Source organism: Sturnira hondurensis, unplaced genomic scaffold, assembly GCF_014824575.4.
Source record: "Sturnira hondurensis isolate 20B ecotype Veracruz unplaced genomic scaffold, ASM1482457v3 Scaffold0001872, whole genome shotgun sequence".
In the NCBI taxonomy this organism is placed as follows: domain Eukaryota; kingdom Metazoa; phylum Chordata; class Mammalia; order Chiroptera; family Phyllostomidae; genus Sturnira; species Sturnira hondurensis.
The window spans coordinates 28,921,734-28,948,767 of record NW_028074503.1 but is presented as its reverse complement, the minus strand read 5'-3'; the positions used below and the strand labels follow the sequence as shown (position 1 = coordinate 28,948,767).

The window sequence follows — 27,034 nt, the reverse complement described above, 5'->3', positions numbered from 1 at the left end:
GGCATCAGTTCAAGGCAAGCAATAGGCATCCATTCATCAATCCTTGCTAATTAAAAGCAAAGGCTGACGAGTAGCAACAGAATATCTAACCAAGTAGAAACTATTTTTTTTATTTAGATGGCAATGAAAGGGAGGAAGATACTGAACCAAACCATTATTCCAAGGTTCATTCATTATTTTTCAAAGGATTGATTCTAAACCAAATGAAGTCTCACTGAAGTTGCCAGGAAATAACCTCCACCCAGCATCAGTGCTGAGCAGCAGAATTCCACAAGCTGTCAGAGAAGCTGGTGGAGTGGGAAGGCACCGCCTAGGTCACGCAGCCTGACCTTCGCGTTTTACAAGACTTCACTTTCAGCCATTCCCAGAAACCCCTCATGCAACCTGCTCCCAGGCATCTGCCATGAATTACAGAAATTAGAGGCAGCTAGTTCATCCCGTCCGCTGGCTCTCTGGGGAGATGATTTGCTTTCCAGTGGTTCCCAGCGCAGACTGTATTTTTTTTCTGGTTTTGCTAATTTGTTTGGCTAACCTAAATTATTCTTTTCCTGCATACCATTTCGGAAGCAATCTCTTAGCTGCCCAAACATTTTTCTCTCTGTCTGTATATTCTCTAAATATCTGAACAGTGACTCCTGTCTCCTTCTAAGTGTGTCCATCGTGAGACGAGCTATGCACGACCAACTCCTTTCACTCATAAATCAGCCCCCACTCCTCAGTCATTATTTGCTTCCCAGAATGTAAATGTGCATTTAAGATGTATCACTCATCACTTTAACTATCCTACATAAGGGGAAAACAAGAGCGTATAACTGTTGGTTTTATTTCCACACTTTCACAGAACTATTATAGATCAAATTTTTTTCAGCAATCCATTGCCCATCCTTCTGTAAAGAGAGAGAGAAAGACAGAGAGAGGGAGGGGGGAGAGAGGGAGAGGTGTTTGTTTTAACAGCTATTCTGGAGCTAAGACCATGCGGTCTAACAAAAACACTGATTGTTTTTTTCTAATTGGGTAATTATGAATGAATAACCCCCTTTTAGGGGCTATTTTTAATACCTTCATTCATTTACTACATACAAGATAACTATGATGAAGAAAGAGTGGGCTAATTAGAACTTCACCTTTCTTTGACTGCTCCCTTATTAGTAAAACAACAAATTAAAAAATGAATTTGCCCTGGCTGGTGTAGCTCAGTGGACTGAACACCAGACTGCAAACCAAAGGGTCACTGGTTCAATTCCCAGTGAGGGCACATGCCTGGGTTGCAGGCCAGGTAGCTATTTGGGGGCAAATGAGAGGCAACCAATCAATGTTTCTCTCCCTCTCTTTCTCCTTCCCTTCTCCTCTCTCTGAAAATAAATAAATGAAATCTTAAAAAAATAAATGAAGAATTTAGTGTAAGACTGATATCAGAGAAAAAAGATTTTTTTAAATAAGTGAGATGATTTATTAGTTTAGAGACTGAGAGAGCCAAATCTGCAGACTCTGGAAATACTCTAAGATTTTGTTTTTGTTTTTTTTTTTAAAGATTTTATTTATTTATCTTTAGAAGGGAAGGAAATGAGAGAGGGAGAGAAATATCAATGCACAGTTGCCTCTCATGTGTCCCGTGCTGGGAACTGGCCTGCAACCCAGGCATGTGCCCTGACTGGGAATCGAACCATGACCGTGTGGTTTGCAGGCCCGCACTCAATCCACTGAACTGCACCGGCCAGGGCTCTAAGGTTTTAAGAAACTTAAAAGTGTTGCCCTTTTCCCCTTTTCTGCATGCCAGTCGACTGTCTAAAGTTCCTGCTCAACCCCACACCCAAAGCCAGAGCCCCAGACACTCAGGGACATGCGTGTTCTGTAGCTCAGGGCCTCGCTCACCAGAGTGCACTGAATCAGGCCTCCCCGTGGCTGGTGGGCCTGCCCTCTCTATGTACGGACTCCTCACTTAGAACCTGAATGGCACCACCCACCTGACCTTGTAACTTTGAGTGCGCCGCTTGGCCCCCACCTGTTATGTCCTGCTCATACCTGTATCCTTTTAAGATATGAACACTGAATTTGCCTACCTCCGAGAGAACCATGAACTACTTCTTCTTCCTTTCTCATGGCAACAAGTGGGTTAATAAACACTACCCCAATTTTTACACATGAAGATACTAAAAGAAACTGTGTCACTTTTCCTAGCGGTAAATTAACAGAACACATATGCCCTAAATACCTCTTTGTTTAGAAAGGATGCTGGCTTGCTTTTACGTCTACATCAAAGAACTCAGAGAAACCCAACCTTCAGGGTCCACAACTGAGCAGGAAGGTGTGTCTAGCCCACAACTGAGACCCTGAGCAAAGCAATAAATGGAGCCAAGCCTCCCCCTTGGTCCTCGGGGGTCATGCTGCCAAAGGTTTTGTGAAGGTCAGTAAAGGGCCCTAATGGGGTCACACAAAGCTGGTTGGCAGCACATACATACAAAACCATTTCCCTGATCTCTTGGTCATTTCTTTCAAAGGGATGTATACCTAGGTCAGATTCGTGCCAGCGTTGGCCATATTAGACCCATCAGGCACTAGTCAGAACAGCGTCTCAGGAGCTCCCGATATTTCCCAGGGCATGCGCCATGCTAAGCACCTCTGCAAACAAGGCTGTTCATGTACATGTGCTTTCATACACACCTATAAAACTAAGGCATTCAAATGTATTTAGGACATCTGAATACATTCAAGTACATTTAAAAGGGAATAAACCCAAATAGGTATCACCAGTCTTGAAAGTCTTCCCAAACCCCCAAAGCTGGCTTACTAAGTCCTGCTTCTAGGACCTCCCGGGGGGCCTTGTAGTCGGAGAGGCCACAGAACAGATCCGTCAGAATGTTTAAGATGCCGCATTAAAATGGCTCGTTTTCTGGTCTGGCTCCGGTGTTAGGTGAAATTCTATCAGATAGGGCCTAGACCGTATCCACTATTATATGCCTGGTCCTCGAACACCTGGAATATGGCAGGCACTCAGATGTTTGCTACATAAATGATTACTCAAAAATATGTTACACCTAATTCAATAGGCCCCTTAAAGGTCACTTATTTTTTCCAATAATTTCTGCCATTTTAAAAGAAATGTTTAACTCATTTTGAAATCCCTTTATAAGTTACTCTAGGAAAATTAATCCCTGCCTCGTGTCATACTACCTTTCCAGCCCCAGATAAAAAGTTAAAATAATCAACCATTTCGTTCTCAAAGTTTAGCACCTAATCATCTCAGACTACCAAAAAAATGGATTTCCCGCTGATGCCATCTTCCCTACTAACAAGGGTACGATGTAAGATCTGAAGGAACCTCCCCGAAATGGAGGAGCTCCCACACTTCTCAAGGGCCGGGCACCGCGGCAGCAGCGCCAGGCCAGGCACGCAGTCCCCCTCGCCACCGAGGAGAGGCCCCGCACCGACACTCCTGGGTCGTCGTCACGGGCAGTCTCAGCCTCCTGCACCGGGTCTGCTGTGACCTTTAAACACCTAGAAAATATCCAGGCATGAAAACTTTACTCTTTCTATCTTGAGTACAACCATAATAGCGGTAAAAGTCTGGGAAACAGGCAGTTGAAGAGAATAAAATATAAACTGATCAGAATGAACAAGCAGCACAGCCCTGGAAGCAGGGGACACATCCGTGCCCTCAGATGAGAACGGGCACTGGGCACGGACACCCGCTCTGCACGCAGCCTCTCACAAGCCTGGAAACGAGCGCGATCCAGACGACTGTAAACAGGAGAACGGAGAAGTGAAGGGAGTAAAATGGGGGTTGTACAAACCCATTCCCAAGCACTTGAAGGGCAATTTCAATACCTATTGAAAAGCCTTTAAAAAGTAACATGCCCTTATATACGGCAATTACACATTTAAGAATTTATCCTAAAAATTACTCCGGATATGCAAAAACACTTTGCTGTATTAATTTTCGCCCACTGCATTCTAAAATTTTGATAAAATTAAATAAACTAAACTCCAGAGTAACATTAAAAATTATATTGGAATATATACTTAGTGCCCCAGAAAGATGACCAGACCATATTTAGAAAATGTCTGTACTTTATACAACAATGCATTATTTAACATAAAAAATAAAAATTAACTTCAAAAGGACAGTACTGAATACATAAGAAGACCTGACCCCAGAATCTAAGGGAATCACTAGTAAGTTTAAGTAGAAAAAAGAATATTACATAACATTGTGTCTACTGTGACATAGTGTAGAAAATTAATGATAGGTCTGTTTCTGGCTTTTGCTCAACTTACATTTACAAAATTGACTGCGCTTGGCTTCAGAGTCTATGCTATAATCATAGACATTGTTTTTTAAATGTAATATTCAAGTTAAAACAATTTCAAAAGTCCAAATTCAAGAAGATAAGAGCTAATTCAGGCAAAAACTTTAGGTAATTTTTCAGAATGAAAAGTACACGATATTAAAAAGAAAGCCTCATTTGTTCATTGCTTTTACCAGCTATGAACATTAGCCACACTGTAAACATATAATCACATATTCCATTCACATTATTACATCTCTCTCTGTAGGAGCTGAGGATCTGATACTGTCAAATGAAGGCACAAACTCTAATATTCAGGTTAGGTAACTGGCACTCCAGTTTCACAAACCCATGCTGCCCCCTTCTGGATACTTTGGGAAATTACATGAACGTAAATGTTTAGTAAGGTGCCATAAATGAAAAATAATCATTTTTTAAAAACTATCTATTAGGGTGGGGATGGCAGGGGTGAGGGAGAGTGGTGGTGGTGGTGGTGGTGGGGTAAATGCAGACAACTGTACTTGAACAACAATAAAATAATTTAAAAAACTAATCTATTAAAGAACTTATCCTATATACTCACACAGAGAAACATATATATTTTTGGTATTAAACAATTAATTTTGAAGCATTTTCCAAAAATTCTGTTCTGAATTAAGTTCTAGCAGTAGCAAAAAGCTCTGATAAGTCAATCTTCCATGCCAATGAGAGGATAAATACTAAATATGCTTACTAAAAATAAATAAAACGTGATACTTAAGGAAGTTCTACTTTTTTGTTCCTTTCTATACATTCTTCTCACTCCCCAAAGAAAGCCTAATCTATTTCAGTACTAACCTCTCTTCGGTTTAATTTTAATGCTTCTCCTACCTATTCATATGCCCAGAAATACGTAATATAGATTTGCCTACATTTAAAGTGGAAATAAATGGCATCACAGTGCATCACACACACAAGGCTCCGTGTCAGAGGCCACACTCCCAAACACAGCCCCTGCGGCACGAACCGAATGAGGAACCGTGGAGAGCTCTGTGCAAAGGCATTGTTACAGTCCGACTGTAAGAACTATACCTTGGGGTCACTGGGGATACTTTTTAACTTCCGGAATTTTTATCCTGGTCAATCCTATCTACCTGGATTATTAAGGAAAAAAATTTTTAAAGCACTGTTGATTTTTTAAAATTTCTTCTAATTTTTTTCCCAAAGCCTAGTTTCTTTCTCTGAAAATAAACTATGTGAAAATAAAATGTTCTTGGGCCTTGGAGAGTGGACTCCTTCATAGGAGAAGCTATGGTAAAAAGAAAACGAATACGAAAGGAAGGTAAGATGGCCTGGCTGGAGGGTGGGAGGGAAGAGATGGAGTCACTCCCATCTGCGACTAAGAAACCCTAACGCTGGAGGCTGGGAAGGCGTCTGCTGTGGACAGCACCTGCCTCCCTCGCGGTGGCTCGCTTCCTGGCACCTCCCTGGCATCGGCTGCACTCGTTTGGCTTCCAAGCGCCTAAAGTTCAGATTTTGAAAATTCACCAAAACCTACCTCTGACTGCTCTTGAAATCTAAAAAGCATTCTATCTCTAACCACTGAACTGCTTAAATGTATTAGTTATTTGAGTAAAATTAAACTAAAATGATATAGTCCTGAAGTACTAAAACAGCACAGAAAGTCTCTGGGGGATTACAAGACACTGTACTCAGGGTTAAGAGAAGCACGTGGCTGAGAACTTCAGGGGAAGGGAGACTTGTTCTTCATTCATAACCTTTAATACCTTTGCCCTTTGTAGTCTGTGTGCACCATTACCTATTTATAAAATATTTTTAAGAAACCACAGTAAATAGTATCCTAAGTGCAGATTAAAATTTAGTAAATCAGTTAAAATTTGGCAAGCCTGGTTTTTAAAAGATTTTTCTAAAAAGTCTTCTATGTGAATATTGGAAGTGGAAATCCAATTGAATAATAAAATAAAAATAAAATTAAATGTAAATCTTATTAAAACTGCCTAAGAACTAGCATAACTGAATAGTTATAAGGTCAAAACCATTCATTTATAAACAATGAACTTGGAACAACAAAAGTCCTTGGAAGGACTTTATATATTTTATTTCACTATATTTTATTCAAGTACTGTTCAAGTAGATAGTTTCATGTTACTTTTCTTTCACATGTACATGTATCTTTCATACAGTACATTTTGTTTTATCCAGAGCCTAAACCATCACAAAGGAAAAAGCAACGACCTTAAACTAAATTTTTTTCTCCATATTCCACATGCTTAAAAAGAAATAGAAAAGGCAGATAACCTCATCTTAGAGATCTCAGAACCACAAGCCCCAGCACCAGTCCCAAAGTCAAATCCCACAGGTCTGTTAGGGAACTTCCCATCTCCAGCAGCACCATCCTTTCCGCCTGGCTGAGAGAATTTCATGTTTCTTCACCAGACAGTGTAGGCGTTGCCTATATACATTCTTCTCACAAGGAGAACTCACTTCTGAGCTAGGAGACAAACAATGGTTCTGCTCTGAACTTCTTCTTAACAACCTTCTATTTTATTTCTTATAAAATAAGAGACCAAAAACCATCAACCTTGTACATTCTTAATTATGAGTTAAGTAATTCTAAAAACATGACCAGCATTTATTTGAAAACATCTTTTCCTGAAAAAAAAATTGCAAGAGGTCAAAACCTAACTTCCTTCTGAATATACCTAAGATAAACACCCAGTTTTATTCTAATCAAAAGGCAGATGGCAGATTTTTCAGCATTTATCTTTAATCATTATCTTTGGTCAATTTTATAACTTTCCAACTACCAGAGATTACAACTTTAAAATAAAAAGATTTTCTGCTAAAAAAGAGACACTGGATCAATTTATGGAGGGGCATTTCAAATTCAGGCATTAGAGCCAGTATATAATATGGTTAACTCTAATCTCAGCAAGAGTCACTTGCTAAACATTTAGCAAATACCAAATTCTTTCTGGCCTTTTATTAATCAGTAAGGTTCTTAGATCTTAAGCACATTAGCTGGTGTACCTAAACCACCAGTTAGAGGGAAAGTTATTAACTAGGCAGTCCTTAATTACTGGTTAAAGAATCAACTTTGTCTTCACCAGTACTTTAGAAGGTTGGGTATCAACACTGAAGTCTCTATTGTCAAGTAAATTGCAGGTCACACACCCTTTCCCAAGCACCTGGTCTGTGCCTCTCTTCTCCACTGTCCCCAGGCAACTACCAGCAGGCTAGCCCTCCCCCCGCCTAGTGGGGACCCACCCTCTCCTTAGTTACACCTGTATCTACTAAGTAGTGTCCTCACCAAGAACTATTTTTAAAAGCAGTCCGTCAAAAACATTTTATTAGATATCACTTAAAATTTTCAAAAACTTACCCAGAAAATGCACTCATACTAACATGTAAGATAAAACATGGAATATTAATGTGATTCAAATAGAAACCATGATCTCATGTAACCCCTCCAAATTTTCCTTTGAACTGTACACATAATTATATATGAACAGCATGTTTCAAATGTTTTATTCATTTAAAAAATCCACATCAAAAATGGTTGTTCTAAACTGATAAAAAAAATCTAAATAATAATTTTCAGCATCAAAATATTAGGCCACCAAAAGTATAGTCAGGGATAAAAATGCTCATGTTTCTTTCCAATACAAAACTACTGTGAAATAAAGTTTAGGGCAGGGTTGTAACCGCACTGTCACTTATGAGTGCCGAAGTATTACCTATTTCACTAAAATATGACATAAAATTGGTTATTCAAGTAAATACATGGGAATTTTTCACAGTGATAAAAATAAGAAACTAACCACCAATGTGGAAGAAAAGGAAAGAAAAAGATGGGAATAAAAAAAAGAGGAAAGAGAATGATTAAGACCCTGAATTGTCAAATCTGGCAGAAAAAATGAGAGAGAGATGCTGGTACTAGGTCTTCTTACAATGCCACCAGTATCAAATCAGAATCTAGCCCTGACAGAACAAGACAGATAAAATACATTATCAGGAAAATTAAATGGGCAGAAAGGCCAAGAAAAATGTCTTGGATTTTGAAATAAGACACTGTGAAACTGCAGATAAACAAGTAAACTATTTTTCAATTCAGGACGACTGTAACTGTGACAGTGAACAGATTATGATAAGTATGAAATATGTGTGCAAGAAGATGGTGCATTTGTGTACATGTGTGTGCATGTGTGTGAGTGTGAGATAGTGAATACACACACAAAGGTGGCTAATCACATGAACGAGTTCTTGATTAACTAATTACAGCTCTGTTCCTTATCAACCCAAAGCTCTCCTGAAGTCTCATATCCTAGAATTCGTGTGTTTGATTTCTGACATCACAGCCTGACACAAATGTCCCTGAGAAAGCAATGCGCTTTCTCGAAGGGATGCACACAAGTTTCCAAAATCATCCCCAGTGCCTGACACACTTCCCCTTGACACGACAACTGTATACAAACAAGCCCTATTTATAAGTATTGGTAACTAACTATTTTTGCCTCTACCAAAGTATACCTTACCTTTTTGCTCAGATAGACCTGAAAATAATGAGACTCTAGAATGTCTTTGGGGATATGAAAATTATTTTAAACAGAAAATTGAAACTTCATCCAATAAACATATCCTAAACTGCTACTATGTTTGAAGGACAAGCCATGCTATTTAGGAGCTAATAACCAGGAAAAACACCACAGGTGTCTTCTATTTCTACGTGCCCAACAGTAAATAATCATGACATTGCCTAATCTTTACATGTTACCATTATTTAGTTTTAAAATTAAGAGTTTTGTGAATTCTCTTGTCACATTTCAGTGACCCTCGGCTCCACGTACACGAAGCCTGACAGGAACATAATCCCACTCCACCGCAGTCAATAATCTCTTTCAATCAACTTACACTGCAGTTTTCAGGTGGAACTAGGAGTTGAGTAATCTCGCCACCATGTACACAGAAGATGTGTTTCATTTCTCCAGAAAATATGTCCCAAATTATGACCGAAAAATCCACACCTCCAGATACCAGGTGTCTTTGGTCGTAGCGAGCTGAGACCTGATGAGGATATAGCAAACATGTGACTTTGTTCCGATGACCACGGAGAGTTCTGTGAGGTGGCCAACCTGCGGATGAGGTTTTGGATTTAAAATGGGAAAATAAACATCTGGCAAAGTTTCAACAAATAAAAGTAAACAAGAACTGTCAAAACAGCTACAAATTTCAACAAAGAAAAGGCTTCTGACTTTATCTTCTGAAACTATCTACTACAGCAGCTACCAGCCAAGTGAGACAGACCACCAAGCACTTAAAATGCGGCCAGTCCAGGCGCCCATGTGCTGTACATGTAAAATGTACACAAGACTTCGAAGCCTTAGAACATAAATAATAATGATAAATATCTCACTGAAATGAAAACAGTTTTGCCATACGGGTTAAATAAAATATATTATTAAAACTAATTTTACCTGCATCATTTTTACTTTTTAAATGTGGCTATTAGAAAATTACACTTATTATTATACATATATATTTCCACTGGAGAGCACTGTTCTAAAAGTTTACCAGTATTAATGACAACATTGGTAGTTATTTAGTAAGCCATAGAGGTAACAGGGAGTAAATGGAACTATTAATATACATCAAAGAGATAAAATTGGACACTTCTTCATTCACAATCAAATGCTACTTATTCCAAGAACGGGCACGGCGTATTTCCTCGTCTGCACCCTGAACTCTGGCAACTGCACAGCCCACTAACGAGGGCACGGACGCACTGCGTTTGCCGAGCGCAGAGCGGCCAGCGTGGCTGGTGCTGCGACCCCAGAGCTCTCAGACACGGGCGGGGCTTCCGGCTACCTCTTCGGAGCATGTGTTCCCCCTGCAGCAGCTGCACGATGGCCGTCTGGGTGGCGGGCACGATGACGATGCTTCCGTCTTCGCGGCCACACACGAGTCGCCCGTGTGCTGGTATGTACACGCTCGCGGTCACTTTCAGAGGTTCGTTGCTATTGGGAATCACACTCAGCTGATCTATTATTCCAGCAGGACAAGGAGTGAGCTTATCGAATGCCTCTTGCAAACTAACGGAAGTTGTTATTTCCAATCCTGTGGAGGTTTGGTTGTGTATTTAAAAAGAAAAAAGAAAACAACATTGTGTGTGTTAGAAAAAAATGACAAATATTAAAATAAACATGCTTAGAGTTGATTTAGTAATATACCACAGAATAACTGTCATCAACCATAATTCTAAGGAGAAAATGGCACGACATGACACCTGTTATTCAGTGGTTAGTATTTAGGTTGTTAAAGTAAAAGACCTCAGAATTTAGAAATGATTGTACCTGACTTGCTATTACCTTCTTTACCTTCCTTTTTAGTAGGAGTGTCTGATATGTTCCAAATATTCAATCTTCCGGAAGAATCTCCCTGAATTAACAGTTTATGGGAGTGGTCCCTGGTTCCACAGAAGAACCGAGTAACAGGAGGACAAATGAGCAACTGAAAGAAAGAAAAAGTTCAAATATCTTTAGCTAACGTTTTAAACAAAGTATTTCACACAGTAACATTTCTCACACAAGGATGATAAGTCCCAGAGTGCCTCAGTACCAGGGCAGAGAAAAATGTTTATACCATGAGTATTCAACAGTATTTTAATATAATTTTGTAGCACTGATATGCATGTCAATTAATATCCAAATCCAGTATAACACAAACAAGTAAAAATTGTATTTATAGCCTTTCTATAGAACTAGTTATTTATATTCTTTTTTGCTGCTTTATAAAAAACTGATTAGTCTCTCTGGCCAGTGTGGCTCAGTGGGTTGGAGCACCATCCTGTAAACCAAAAGGTCACAGGTTCAATCCCTGGTCAGGTGCAGATTAGGAAGGGTAAGCTCCCTCACATTGATGTTTCTCTCCCTCCCCCTCTGTCCCTGCCTTTCCCTCTCTCTAAAATCAGTGAGCATGTCCTTGGGTGAGGACTAACAAAAAACAAAACTGATGAGTCACCACAACAATAAAATTCACTTAACTATCCGTTATTAAATAATTAACACAAAGACACAGCAGTCTTTACCAGAAAGCAGTCTCCACCAAAAGGTCAGAAAAGAACTGGCTAATCCTAGCCTTCTGCCTAGCCCAGATTAGTCACTAAAAACAGCAGCAAAGTTAAAGTACCAAGTTTCTGCAACTGGAAAGCTCCGCTTTTTTAAAGTGAGGGTGCTCTTCAGCTAATCACGTAACATTGCACTTGGCCATATTCACATAATCAGTTGGAAGCCAGCCCGGTATGTTAGCTATAAACTACCAGGGAAAACAATTCTTTAAGGTCTTGTGTGTATTTTCATTTTAAAATGAATTAGTTTTCTGCTTAAGATCTTGTGCCTTCAGTGAGATCATTTATCTAAAAATTCTGAATAGTGGTAGAATCCTAAAAGTAAAGTTTAGAGATCAATTCACAGATACTGGAATATTAAAACACAGAATCCTATCCTGAAAAGCAGTAATAAACAGACTTTAGTTTTGATGATTATAGTTAACAAATAACCTAATTATGTTTGGTATTGTTATCCTAAAAAGCACTAGACTTTGGAAATATGTGTACACGCACACACACACACACGCACACAAAGCATAATCTATTATTTGACTTTTCTTGAATCCTGAAAATCATTGTAAGTTTTCATTGATAACATGCTGAATAAGGAGAAGTTGACATAGCAACTGTAATAGCCAATATTCTGTATTTGAATACATGAGGTCTCATAGTGCATAATGATATCTTTTCATTTAAAAGGTACTAGGGAGCTGCTATTTAAAGAAACAGGAAATGAATTTATTTTTTGTTTGTGTATACTTTCTGTAAAACCCTCACCCCGTACTTCCACTGGGAGTGACTACCTAGAGTGGAGCACAGTGAGTGGAAGCGGAAGTTAAGAGAATGCAGGAGAGGTCACAGAAGACCTTACCTGTGCACACACGTGTGAATTCTGTATATTCAAGACAGTCATGGTGAATAACAATTCCCTTCCCCTGGTCGTCTTTCCACATAAAGGTGGAGCAAAATTTTCAGACTGATAAAGCCGTGGAAGCCCAGGTATAAAGGAAACTTTATTTCCAAAACACCAAAGCTTCTTTCTTACTAGTAAAGAACCAGTACTAAGAGTTGAAAACTCAGTAGGAAGCTGTTATGTTTCAACTTTAAATTGACATTAACCAAGTTTTAAGAAATCATAATAAGCTTGGATTTTAATAGAGAAAAATGTCTTTTATTCTTCATTTCTGAAGTCTGATCATTTAAACCACTTGTTTTTTGGGGGAGATGCTGCGATGTCCCGTTGAAATAAGGAACTGCTATTAGTAAGCATCAGGACGTGATGGTGTCTGTCCTTCTACAGGGTGTTCCCTCTGCACCGTGTTTACATTCGCATAGAAGCATAAAACCAATGCACACCATCAATACAATCTTCATCAAACAGTCATTTCACCATGTCCAGCATTAAATCGTCTGTATTCCCAGAGAATGGTGAATGCTATGTTGTAGGTGTGATATATGTTTAAGGTCTGCAAATATTAACATTGTGTTTCTACCTGACCACGTCAAAGAGTTTTACAGTTTCTAATGCAGTGCCTTGAACTGGATCGAACCTTTCAAATGATTAGCTATGAAGAGGCACTGAAAAATACGGTTATGAAAAATTTTCAATGTAATTATCAATTATAAATGATACCCAAATAATCTTACCTCTTTATCTGTTCGGGCCAAGAGGCCATGTTGTACCGGAGGAATTAAATTTTCAACCGCTTTCCCCACATCACTGCGGAAAGAATCGCTGGCTGGAAGGCAACTGAAAGGCAGAAAAACACAACATTCAATTAAAATGCTGACATTGTGTATTTGTCAGTCCACACGATGAGGTTTTTGATGTGATACAAATGTTTTTTAAATTATAGTTAACTTAGCATTAAATTAAATAATGAATGTCATTAAAATACTGTTTCAGAAGAAAACCCACCTAATTTTTGTACCTAGAAGTTAAGCTGCAATTACTCATCTAACTCAAGAAGCTCTAGGATTTTTTTAACCTACATTAATTAAATATTTACACTACCTATGTTTTCATACTTCCAGGTTATTATACCCCAATTTCAGACTCTTGCCTATGATTAAAGTTCTAACTTATTATTTATTGAATACCTGGCAGGAAGTTTGTAAATGTAACTCTGCCCATTTTCGGTCCAAATGATCACTTTATCTGCTGACACAAAGTCCCCTCCAGTCCACGTCTGCCCATCCTCACTGGGACCGGAACACAGCAGGGAATAGTCTCCGGCGTCAAACACCTGCAAGGAATGAGACATTCACAGTCTACTCTGCGCTGGAGTCGTTCAAGTAAGATGCATCTGCACTCCAACTTTAAAAACAAGGAAAAAACTTCTAGACTCCATTTAACCATTACAATTTTCCTTACAATTATCTTCGAAAGTCTGATAAACCAACATCTTTTTTTTTTAATCCTCACCTGAAAACATTTTTTTCATTGCTATTAGAGAGAGGAAGGGAGAGGGAGAAACATCAATGCAAGAAGCATCAACTGGTTGCCTCCCATATGCGTCTGGACCACAGACTGAACCTACAACCTAGGCATGTGCCTTTTGGTTACAGGACGATGCTCCAACCAACGGAGCCACACAGACCTGGGCAAACATCTTGAAGGGTAAAAATACAGCTTCTCACTTGTTATTTATCTTACCCTCCAATACTTGGAGCACACAACCAAAAGCGACCTTTGTGTGAATGCACAGAAAGAGATGCTTTGGCAATTCTGACAATAAATTGGTTTGGATTCCTCCTCAAATATTGGCTCAGTGTCCTGAAAGAGAAAGATTTGCAAAATTTTAGGAATGGCTTGGTTGCCAATTAAAATTATTGCACAATAATAAAACAAATGAAACAAAGACATCACTTGCAATGGTCATTTTTGTCCATCATGTGAGAACCAAGGCAGTAAAAAGCAACAAAAATACATTATAAAAACATCTGGGAATGGCATCTTTGCTACAACACCACTTAAGATTAAAAGACTGAGGAGAATCAGAGTGTCATCACTCTGGCAGTAAATGATAAAAAGTTTTGAGTCAACCCTAGTTTTCGTAGCTAGCCATGCCTTCATGTTTAAGAACGGCTGATCAATTCATCCAGCTTCCCCCAGATTTAACGTCTAAGACTTCCCTGGCTAAAGAGATTAACACCAATATTATCAGAACACGAATCCACCTTTCTTACTAAAAAGTAACAAGGAATGCAAGCCTAAAGAACAGGGATAGAGGAAACTGGCTTTATATACTTTTTTGTGGTGGTTGGCTTTATGTTTTTTCCCTAGAGCAAACTACGTTTTTTAACTTTTAACTTAAACAGAAGCAACTGAGGAAGATCCTATTCTCTTCTGTGTGTTTCTCTACTTCCTACCCTGTGCACTGTCTCTGTTTCTATCCTCGATACAGCCAATGTTGACCATCAAAAGTGAAAAAATTAATCCACTTACAGGGACAGTGTTCTAGGAGATATTCTGTATCAATAAGACTGTTTAAAAAACTAGCTTTTCCTTTCCCCTTTAAGAAAAGAAGGCATACAGATATCACTACTGAAATCGAAGACTTCCTAAGGAAAACAGAGAAAGTAACTCCAGTCTCATCTGTCTCACCTGCATGCCACTCATGTCAGAGGTCACAATCCACACCTTCAAGATGCCCGTCACTGAGAGGGCTACCACGGTGTCCTCTAAGCCAAAAAGGAGCAAAAAGCCAAGGTTAGAAATACAGTGTTTGTTTCTACACTTTTTCTAAATAGAAACACAATCGCAATAGTAACATGGAACCTGGTTCGCTTTAATTAAACTGCATAACAGTGCCTTTTATAATTGGCACAAAAACATAATTCTGTATTTCATAAAATAGCAGGAACTAGATTCTGAAACAAAATAGAGACGACCAAAAATTGGGAATTCGGGGAAAAGCTGTTTCTAGCTACTTGAAATTATGTTTTATTTGTAACTACATTTTTAATAATTTTAAAAATTCTCAATTACTATGTAACAAAGAACTTTTATTTTCAAAATTCATAATTTCTAATTATTTATCATGGATGAGCAAACTCACTTTATTCCTTCAAGGCACTAGTTCGCCCACTTTCCCACCTCTCCTGCCTGCCTTCTAGACATTTCATTGCACGATACACCCTCCATAGACAGTGATCAAGAGAAAGACATGATGGCCATGGCTGGCGTAGCTCAGTGGATTGAGCACAGGACTGTGAACCAGAGGATCACAGTTCGATTCCCAGTCAGGGCACATGCCTAGGTTGCAGGCCAGTTCCCTGCAGGCCAACTCCCAGCAGGGGACACACGAAAGGCGACCATACATTGATGTCTCTCTCCCTCTCTCCTTCCCCTCTAAAGATAAATAAATAAATAAAATTTAAAAAAAAAGAGAGAAAGACATGATGAAAACCTAAATTCACAAGCTTTGGGTAAGAGTGCAGCCAAATATACCAGGAACTCTCACTAAATCTAACTGTGCACAATCCCCTTCCTTTTCACTCTCTTCACATAAAGTGGAAACACTTCCTACGCCTCTTATGCAAGCGACAAAACACACCCAAGAAACGTGGAATTATGGTTCCTCCCACCCTCCCTGCAAGGGGTTAAGATCTCGGTCCTCCCTTTCTGGAAATCACCCCACGCTGAGACTGCTGAAAGCTGGTAGCTATTCCATGGAATGGAGATAACCAAACACTTGAAATCTTAATTCAACCAAGGAATCCTTTATGAAGGTAGAGATGGGCCATAAACGATTAGCTATTTCTTAAATAGAAGAATATAGCCAAATATATCGACATGTGGCACATCACAGAACTCTACAGTGAGCTAAGCCCAAGTCACGGAGCTGAAGTTCCAAAGGGCACCACACACTGACCTTGCGTTCGGCGGGACCGAATGACACTCATGGAGCTAATCCAGTCCGGAGCTATCTTTGATACCAAGGAGTATAAGACCTCAAGGCTGGTGGCATCCACGACAAGGATTTCAGGGTAATGGCCATGGCATAACAGCCTTCCCTCTCTCTGATTTCCAACAGAGAACTGATAGAACTGGAAGGGAAAAGAGTTTAAATGTTCTTTGCAAAGATACATGATTCCCATGCATTCATCAATAATGAGGCCTATGTTTTTCTGTAATACTTCAGACGTGTAATATGCGGTATATGTTACATGTCTATGTCTGCACGTACACAGAAGTTGCATTATATTTCAAAATACCTACAAATATTATTCTTTCCCTCACACCTATCCTCCCTTTTGAACTACGCTGGAAAATTCCTAATTCTCCTTTTTATCCTCCTGAAGCATCAGAAACAGGATGGTTGAATGAATTAATGAACTATCAAAATAAAATCGGATTCACAAATTAAAGCAAAGGGGAAGCTCAGATGGGTCACAAAAATAATAGGAATTTTAGATGAATAGGAATAGGTGGTTACAGGATTGTAATTACTAGTTATGACCAAACAAACTTTAGAAGATGGGCAAACATATTACGATCAGAAGCAAATTCTGATGAACCTAAGTGTGTTATTTCAAACTAGAGGATGAAACAACGTTGTTAACTATTCCCACAGAACACGTTTACACTTTGTGGAAGGAAAATAGAAGAAGAACCAACACAATCACGATCGACATGTCACTCCTGCCAGGAATAACTAAGGCCAAAGGGTAAGGCTGGTTTCCACCCACTGAAGAGCAGAGGAAGAATAACCATCAAAACGAGGCCAACATCTTACCAAAGGCCCTCAGCTTCAAAAAATCATGACTCTCTTTCAAATGATCCCCCTACGGAATTTTTAGAAGGTAAAGGCCTCTGATACCCAGACTACCACTTCCCAAGGATGAGACTTCCCACGAATCACATGAGGGCAAGCTACACAGCACACAAGGCGATGCTGCAACCATTCCAAACTTGGGGCATTACTAAGAAACCCGGGGCCAATCTTCTCCCACAGCCATTAGACCTGTGTCAGAGCTCAACACGTATGCGGAGAAATGCAATCTTTTCTCCAACATGGAGCACCCTGTGGAAAAGGGCCAACTGCTCACACATAAACACTGATCAGATCATGCAGCACATTCAGTAAGGGCAAGGCAGCGCCACTGGAATGCTGAGAGAAGACGCACTGAAATGCAGACCACGGAGGGGGCACCTCTAGACCTCAGGAGGCTGATTCAAAAAACACGACACACCACCTGGAGGGCCCGGGGTCTGCCAGGCACTCACATATGACAATGTGACCACAGGTAGTATTGACCCATAGAAGGGGAGGGTATGCCAAGGAGCAAAGGCTGGGTGCAGAGAGGCAAACTTGGTCACTGATCACCCAACACCAGCCAGGAGAGACAGGAGCGCTGTAGTCACCAGAGAAGAGGCCTCCCCTGAGGGCGGGGTATTTTCCCAGACCTGCCTGCCTAACTGCCTCCCACCTTTGGCTTTGAAGTTCAACTCCCAAACAATCTTTTGAACACTAATTTGGCTTCTTAGACACTTGGATACTGGCAAAGAAAGTGCCCTGAGTAGAATATTAAAAAGGGATGTCCCCACATGACAGTCTCCTATGTTGGCATTTCACCGGACTCCAGAAAGGGCGAGTCACCAAGGTTTACCGTTTCTCTGTGTATAAAAACAACGGGCTTCTGCACCTGGGAGGGTGAAGATTGCACAGGAAACAACTGTCATGCACCAGTGAACATGCAAAGAGCATCTTCTCCTTAGAGCTGGGGGCCAGCCTAATTGCAGAAGGCCTGCCTTAGGATCTGATAAAGAGGCGGCACCAGAAAGACACGGAATAAATACAGATATTTTTCTTAAAATGTAAACCAAAAGTTTTTAAATCATAAAGTTACGCAACTGTCAAAAGACTCAATCCAGTGAGTTCAAGACATTTCTATATAATTTTCCAATTAAAGGGGCCTATCAAGTCAATGACTCTCCATCATTTTATTACCCCTTTTCTCTCTATGAACCTTGAAGGGTCTTCGTATGACAGAAAATATACAACGAATGCCTTTTAAATAAAAAGCATAGACCCTGACAGCATTGAAAAGGAAAATTTCTACAGGCCTGTGCCTTTATCACGCTCATCACCACCTCCCCCGCGAACAGTTCCACTGCTTTTCAATCTGGGCTGGCACAGAAGGTTTTTCCTACAGCAAACGGCTGTGCCAGTTTGGTTTAAGGGAGGCAGTATGACAGAAAGGACAAGTCCCTCGAGAAACCTGACTTGGGATCCTGGCACCAGGAATGACTCACTGTGAGGTGGGGGCAAGTCACTTAATCTGCCCGGGCCTGTTTCCTTATACATAAAATGACACACTCCTATTTAATTAGAAAGGATGTGGGAAGGACTAAAGGAAACACCATACAAGAAATGCCTACACAATATTTGCTCAAAAATGTGAGTTCTCTTCTCTTCCCTCTCCTTCCCCATTAAGAACATAAATCATATTTCCTATATACTTGCAATTTTCCCTACACTCGACACAGTACATGATGAGTGAGTAGAAGCACAAAGAACCTGACAATTATGAAAGAGTAAGAAAGAGTATTAGAATGTAAGTCAGAAACCATAAATTCCTGTGCGAGCCAGCCACATGCAATGGTCGTTTCTTGCACAGAGCTGGAAAGTCAGACAACGCACCTCTGCCCCACCTACACAGACACTCGAAAGGGTATGATCCACAAAGTGGGTCAGTTTGTGTCAAGATGACTGGAACCAGAAGGGCTTCAGCAGGAAAGAATCCCCTTATTTAGGGTCTAGGTGACTCACCCACCTGGCGCTTCCCCATGCGGGCTCCTGTACCGCCCCTCCCCCATGGCGCCCACCATACCATTGCAAGAGGAGTACTTTCACTACTGTAATTCTGTCTTCTTTTCGGCCCCACCCATTTTTCACAGAAAAATACAGTGCAGTGTCTAAAAAACATTTTTACTCGAATACCTGTAATAACTGTGCTGACTTGGGCAGTTACAGAAATAGATACTCACCTGTATGCCGGTGTGTGTGCAGGCTAATTTTGTAAATTCAATGCATCTGCCGTCATTCACATCCCAGAGACACATTTCTCTATAAAGCAAAAGAATAGCAAACTTTAAATTGGATTTTTAAAAGCACTGCTCAACTCTGTCACAGTGCAATCTTCCGTTAAAACTAGTACATTTCAGAAGAAGTAGTGCACACTCATTATTGCTATTCATCAAAAATCCTGGTCCTCCCACTCACTGTCCCAGCCTCCTTTCCAACCCGCCCACCCCACCTTAATCCACACTGTTTCCCACTTGGGAGGATCACACTTCTGGCTCCCCTTTGGTGGGTGGAGTACTGTGAGTGGTTCTGGCTAGAACTGATGCAAGACCCTCCAGAACTTTCTCTGTCCTCTGCCTTCGTCCTACATACTGGCTGATTCAGATGGGGGTTGCTCCCTCAACCTCAATCTCAAAGTTAGGATAATGACAAAGCAGAGCAGAGCCCCAGGTGACATGGTGGCGTGGGGGAGAGGCAAGTGACAAAAACAAGATATAAACTACTAATTTATAGCACTGGATTGGTCATCAACAGAACTACAAAACCTAGCACTGCAAAAAACAAATAAAGTTAAAATTCGAAACCTTTTCAAATTAACTATAATATTCCAGTTTTGATTCTGTGTTTATTGCAGAAGTTTTATTAAATGCATAGACAGAAAAGCTTACATGTCAAACTAAAAACACAATATTCGAAACCAGAAATGTCAATGTCTTCCTTCTCTTAAAAAAACATGGTATGAAACAATTTTTTTCAAAAAAAGCTCAATCTATGTAGACTATGTATTATAACGTGAGTCATACCTGAATTGACCAAAAAGTACTATATTTTTACCTGGTGCTGCCTCTTCTTATTCCAAATAGTTACACAGGTTCTTTTCAAATTCATAAAATTATGGGGAGAGTGGAGGACACAACTTAGAAAATTATCTTCCAGTTCCCCAACTCTCTTCAATGACATATTGTGAACATGTACAATTTTCTAAGCACCAAAAAAGGTTTAAACTTCCGTATACTCTGTACCCGATATCTACTGTCCAACAATCTCTCTCCAAAAGGAAGTTACACTCTGAGGTTTAGGAATATATGTGGCTACACTAGTGTATCAGTATATATCAATATAGCTATACGATCTTTTGTATGGCTCCACCTCCCAAACTGATGCTAGCGTAGCATCACCAGGTTTTTAAAAACTGTCAGAGTTGTCCGCCAACTCAACAGCAACGCCAGAATTAATGCTCAGCTTCAATTTTTATGGTATTCTGAGTTTCTCAAAAGCAAGGTAAAGACATAATACATTATAGTAAAAAAGTATTATAAAAATCATTAATAAAGATGAAACACACATTTTTAAAACCACGTTTCCAAATATCTTTGAGTTTAAACAACTCAAGAATTTACTTAAGATACAAAAGAAAAAGTTCTTCCCTGCTCACTACTACACTGGTACTCCCTTCAATGAAGACTGACGAGGACACAGGGAAGCGGAAAACACTCACCCACTCGCAGACGCGCTCACGATATACTGTTTGTCACTAGAAGCACACGCTCTAGACAAACAGGTGATTGAAGCCGTGTGACCAAATAACAGTGCTCGAGGATTAACCTAGAAACACACACATATGCTCATATGAGAACCAAATTTTTAAAAATTAATCTTCTTCAGGGATCCAGTTAAATATTCTCATAAATATAAGGATTTAGATTTGCAAAGAAGTGCTCAGAATATCAAAACACTAAGAAGAACGAAACAGTGACTCCCCCCTATTTAATGCTCCCAGTCACCCTGCCAAGTGGTTCTGACACTGTAGCTGGAACACCAAGAAGGGACATTACTTGTCCAGTATCAAAACCAGAGTGATGGAGACAGGGTTCACACCAGGGCAGCAGGTCTTAAGCTGTGAATTAGAGTGCGAATTAGCACATAAAACAATTTAACCTCACTTATTTTTAAATAACAGATTCATTGATCTAAAAGCACATTTGAAGTATTTAGATTGATATCCCCAAATACAAAAAAAAAATAGATTACAGAAATCCTCCCAAATGCTGACACCAACATTAACTGTCAGGAACTAAGAATGACCTTCACAGGCTAATGATTTAGTGACATGGTGCCCTACAGAAAGAATTCCCCAAAGCCACGCAACTACACAGAATACCCACTTTCTAACACAGTCTGACAATATGCTCCCAAATTCATCCACTTTGTACCAAACTGCATGTTATTACTTCAGGGCCTTATGCTATTTTGGGATGTGTTTTAAAATTGAATATTTAATACATACAAATAATATAACATGTAAGATATAAAGACTGCACTGAATAACCACATATGCAAGATCTAGTGAAAAAGAACATGACAGATACCTTTAAAGCCTCTTTGTACCACCAAAGGTGTCCATCTGGCAAATAATTTATCCTAACTTCATAGGAAAACTAAATTATTCAGAATTAAATATTGCATGGGAAAAGTACTGAGATTGCATGTGACAGCTGAAGAAATTTTCCAAATCAAATTCATCTCAGCCATCCTTTACAGTTGTAAGTAAGAGAAAAATGTAATCATTACTTATGGTTAGAACAGGCCTACAGAGTTTTCTCATATCCAATCTTATTCTCTACAAAGACTCAGTGTTCTTTCACTGTAAGAAAAGCTCTTCATCAATTCTTTAATTTCTCCCCCCCAAAATCAAATTTACCAGTAGTTCATTTTATATCTTGTGTATATGGCTTTGCTGGAAACTACTGTTTTCAGCCATAATAGGGTAACTAGAACTGGACTTTACTCCCACCAGAATCTAGAAAGTGGACAAAAATATTTGGGTACAGAATAAAAAATCACACGGTCATCTCAACAGAGACAACAAAAGCATTTGACAAAATTCAATATCCTTTCATGATCAAAAACTCTACCAGGGGTGTGCACCCTGCGGCCCTTAGGCCGCATGTGGCTTGGATGGCTATGAGTGTGGCCCAACACAAAATTGTAAATTTACCTAAAACATTACAAGATTTTTTTTGTGATTACATGTCACAATGCATTTAGAGTATGGCCCAAAATAACTCTTCTTCTTCCAGTGTGGACCAGAGATGCCAAAAGGTGGGACACTCCTACTAGGAACAGAAGGACTATACCTCAACATAATAGAGGCCACACATGACAAGGCCACAGCTACCACTGCACTCAACAGTGAAAAAGCTAAAAGCTTTTCCTGTAAGATCAGGAACATGACAAGGATGTTCATTCTTGCCACTTCTATTCAATATATTATTGTAAGTCCTGGACCAAGTGATTAGTCAAGAAAAAGAAATAAAAGGCATCCGAATTGAAAAGAAAGTTAGCCCTGGCTGGCGTAGCTCAGTGGATTGAGCTTGGGCCTGTGAACCAGAGGATCGAGGTTCGATTCCCAGTCAGGGCACATGCCTGGGTTGCAGGCCAGTTCCCAGCAGGGGACACACCAGAGGCAACCATACATTGATGTTTCTCTCCCTCTTTCCTTCCCTTACCCTCTGAAGATAAATAAATAAAATCTTAAAAAGAAAAAAAGAAAGGAAAGAAGTAAAACTGTCTGTTTGAACATGACATGATTTTATATAAAGAAAATCCTAAAGACTTCACCAAAAGACTGGAAAAACCAATCAACAAACTCAGGTAAGTTGAAGGATACAAAATAAGCATACAAAAATCAGTTGTGTTCCTACACGCTAACAACAAAATATCTGAAAGAGAATTAAGAACTAATATTGTTAAAATGTCCATACTACCCAAAGCCATTTATACATTCAATGCAATCTTAACAAAATTCCAATGGCATTTTTCACAGAAATAAAAAAAAAATCCTAAATCATATGGAACCTCCAAAAATTCAAGAGACTCTGGAGTCAATTCAACAGACTCTAGCTCTGGCTGGTGTAGCTCAGTGGATTGAGTGCAGGCCTGCAAACCAAACAACCGTGGTTTGATTCCCAGTCAGGGCACATGCCTAGGTTGCAGGACAGTTCCTAGCAGGGGACACATGAGAGGCAACCATACATCGATGTTTCTCTCCCTCTCTCCTTCCCTTCCCCTCTAAAGATAAAATAAATAAAATCTTTAAAACACACACACACACACACACAAAGGATTCCAAAGAGCCAAAGCAATTTTAAGAAAGAAGAACAATGTTGGAGACCTCACACTTCCTGATTTCAAACTCTATTATAAAGCTCTCATAATCCAAAGAGTATGGCACTGGAATAAACACAGACACACTGACCAATGCAAAAGATTGATTGCGATACAGAGACAACTATCCCCAAATACATCAATGCCTTGTATCAATGCTAAATCACAATTATAATCACAGTTATGAAATCAAGAGTTATAGAGGAAATAAGCATTAATATTATTAATCAGGAGAAAAAAGTAAATATATGGCATGGTATTACATTTATACTTTTTATTTATATTTCACCATATTCCATAAAAACTTATGTCATAGTCATTAACTAAACATTTTCACATACAATCAGTACACAGAAGTATCACAAAATAATCTACTCAACTGATGCACAAAAACTGTCCATCTTCGACAACCACACAGCTCCAAGTGACAGATATCAAGTTATCAGTGGCAATACAAGATATTAGAATAAAACGATGTGATGTATCAATTCTTAAGTAAGAGTAAACAGTAGCACCGGCGCTCCAATCTGGGGCCTTGAGGCTGGTTCTACAGCTGGCCATCATTCAGCGCTCCTCCTTTTTAATCCCCTTTACCTGTTTTTTTTTTCCTTTCTACTACTGAGATGCTATACTTAGCATTTATTAAATAAATCTTTATAATGTGCAAGCTGCTTAATACGCATTCCTCCATAGAATCCTTAACACAACCTTTCGTGGCAGAAACAAACAAACAAGGTGAGGCTTAGGCACACACTTGGCTTGTTGCTGGAAGTCACACATCTACACACCAGAGTAGCCGAGACTCAAGCCGTGTGCCTGCTTTCCAAGGCTAAGAACCCACTTGACATTCACTTCTTTCATCAATGCCGTGGACAACATGGTTCTCTGCACAGGTCTGCTTCCCCACGAGGGAAGCTCCAAGCAGATGGGAACCAGTCTCACAGATACCCAGCAACTGCACAGGCAGCCAGGCTTTACACAGTTTGCATATAAAGGACAGTCTCTCTGCCAACAGGGTTCCTCCTTTACTCTTAGCACCTCCCTAGGCACCCACTGAACTGCTGCCCCTACAGTTTCTCTCCGACAGGGCACTGCCACCGTGCTAGGCCACAGAGCCCTCTTTTCACTTGTGAATGGAGACCAAGATATGGATGGCAAAAGTTCTAGCCACAGTTCTGAATCCTTTCCTAGCAAAAGAAGAAGAGAAGATACCATGACCTTTAAAGAAGGCATCTTGGGCCTTCCTTCTGAATGCTACATTTCTTTTCACTGGTCTTCAATAGTTGGCATAAATAGTTGCTGAAAAGTACAATACTTAAGAAGACCCTCCATATATATCAAAGACAATAACCAAGCCACCTTTTATTTAGCCTTCCTTCCCCCTGGATAAATAGCCCAATTCCTTTAATATCTGTCAAGAGATTTATTTCTCTCCTGGCTGCCTCCCCCGCCCCAACCAATTCTCACACCAGCCTCAGTCACTTTTATCCCTCTTAACTGAACTTAAATAAACAGAATGTTCTAGTGAAATCCATGCAGTAAAAGAATTGTTTTTAAAATCTTACCAGTTAAATCTTAACTGCTTATAATGACTCCAGTAAAACATGGTACTATTTTTTTCCTAGCTGGTGTGCCTCAGTGGATTGAATGCCAGCCTGCTACCCAAAGGATCACTGGTTCTGTTCCCAGTTAAGGCACATGCCTGGGTAGCGAGCCAGGTCCTTAGTTGGGGGTGTGTGTGAGGCAACTGATGTATGTGTCTCTAGCACATTGCTGTTTCTCTCCCTCACTTTTTCTACCTCCCTTCTCCCCTCTCTAAAGGTAAACAAATAAAATCTTTTTTAAAGAAGGTATTTTTTTTTCTCCTCTCTGTGTGGCTGATTCACATTTAGTTTGATATCAGTTCTGAAAGCATATCACATTCTACAACACTCATCTCTAACTATTTTGCAGCTTATTAATCTGGCTAGCCTTTACATGTTATCCAAATGCACGAATCATTTTTCCAGTCGGCAATTTCACACTAGGTGTATACCTAAGAGCAATGGAAACGTGTCCACACAAAAACTCACTCACAAATGTTCAAAGCAGCATTATTCAGTATGGCCAAAGGAAAACCCCCCATATATCTGCCAACTGATAAAAAGACAAATAAACGCATTGTACCCATACAAATGGGATATATTTGGCATTTAGAAGAAATTAAATATTGATACATGCTACAACAGGAATAAACCTAGAAAATACTATGCTAGATAGTATACTAAGCTACTCTCTCTCTCTCACACACACACACACACACACCCATGTATTCCATTTATATGAAATGCCCAGAACAGGCAAACCCATAAGGATAAAAAACAGATTAGCCCTTGCTGGTGTGGACCAGTGGATTGGGCACTGGCCTGTGAACCAAAGGGTGGCTGGTTCGATTCCCAGTCATGGCATATGCCTGCATTGTGGGTCAGGTCCCCGGTTGGGGGGCGTGTGAGAGGCAACTGATCTATTTATCTCTCCCACATTGATGTTTCTCTCCCTCTCTTTCTCCTTCCCTTCCCCACTCTCTAAAAAACAAATAAATAAATAACATCTTTAAAAAATAAAAAGCGCAAGAGCCATTTCAGATACTCACTTCCAATTCTGCTGAAAGATCCCAGAGACATATCTGGCCGTCATGGCATCCGGTTACAACCGTGGCCCCGTCGTCCGTTAAGAGCACCGCTGAGATGCAATGTGTGGGTGCTCTGCGACCCCAGAGAACGATGGGCAGAACAAGGCTGTTTCCTGCCATTGTGTTTTGAAACCTGGAAAGGTTACCAGAGTAACGCCAAATATCACAAATGCATATGACACATTTTGATTATGAAGCCAACTTAAACTCCCAAAGCCTCAGAATTCTTCTAAACATTATATACATATAACATATATGTATATACAAAAGTATATAAAGTCTCATTTTTATAAATGTAAAGTGCCATTAAAATCTCCACTCATCCTCCCGACAAATCCCGCAGGAAGTACCAGTGTCACCCTCCTTCTCAAATAAAGGCACTGAGTCGTACGCAGTCACAGAGTGAACAGTGCTGTGACGGAGCTTCAGTCGGAACCTGACAGCCTTGCTCTGCTGTGCTGCCCACGACAAGTGAGGTCTCCAGATCTTCCTGTGTCTCCAGACCAGTACTAAACATCAAGGCCAAGACACACTCCGTGCTGTTTCACAGTTCTAAACATTAAAAAGCATGTGTTCAATGGGAAACTCACTCAACCGTATTTATTACAAACCTCTTATGTCTCAAGGTCATGAGGGCCTTTTATGAACCTTGAGAGAAAAAGGATTTCCCTTTCAACTCCTTTCTGCGTAATAAAAATTTAGTTCTAGTCTAAATACCTAAATACAAACTCAGAGACATTAGAGAGAAATGAAGACTGGAACAATCAACGAG

General features: G+C 39.8%; 1 protein-coding gene across 3 annotated transcripts in view; it reads right to left on the bottom strand.

The window, feature by feature from the left end:
• Window positions 1-27,034, bottom strand: part of WDR7 (WD repeat domain 7) — a 291,523-nt gene that overhangs the window by 247,385 nt on the left and 17,104 nt on the right. For all 3 annotated transcript variants that reach the window (XM_037034791.1, XM_037034806.1, XM_037034797.1), the window contains exons 3-13: window positions 26,224-26,395; window positions 20,923-21,029; window positions 19,388-19,466; window positions 16,269-16,443; window positions 14,999-15,075; window positions 14,048-14,167; window positions 13,492-13,637; window positions 13,039-13,141; window positions 10,652-10,793; window positions 10,152-10,400; window positions 9,198-9,418 (exon numbers count right to left, since the gene is read on the bottom strand). In XM_037034791.1, the coding sequence (XP_036890686.1) occupies window positions 9,198-9,418; window positions 10,152-10,400; window positions 10,652-10,793; window positions 13,039-13,141; window positions 13,492-13,637; window positions 14,048-14,167; window positions 14,999-15,075; window positions 16,269-16,443; window positions 19,388-19,466; window positions 20,923-21,029; window positions 26,224-26,382 (1,578 nt within the window). In that variant the 5' untranslated portion in view covers window positions 26,383-26,395. The remainder of the gene's footprint in view (window positions 1-9,197; window positions 9,419-10,151; window positions 10,401-10,651; window positions 10,794-13,038; window positions 13,142-13,491; window positions 13,638-14,047; window positions 14,168-14,998; window positions 15,076-16,268; window positions 16,444-19,387; window positions 19,467-20,922; window positions 21,030-26,223; window positions 26,396-27,034) is intronic.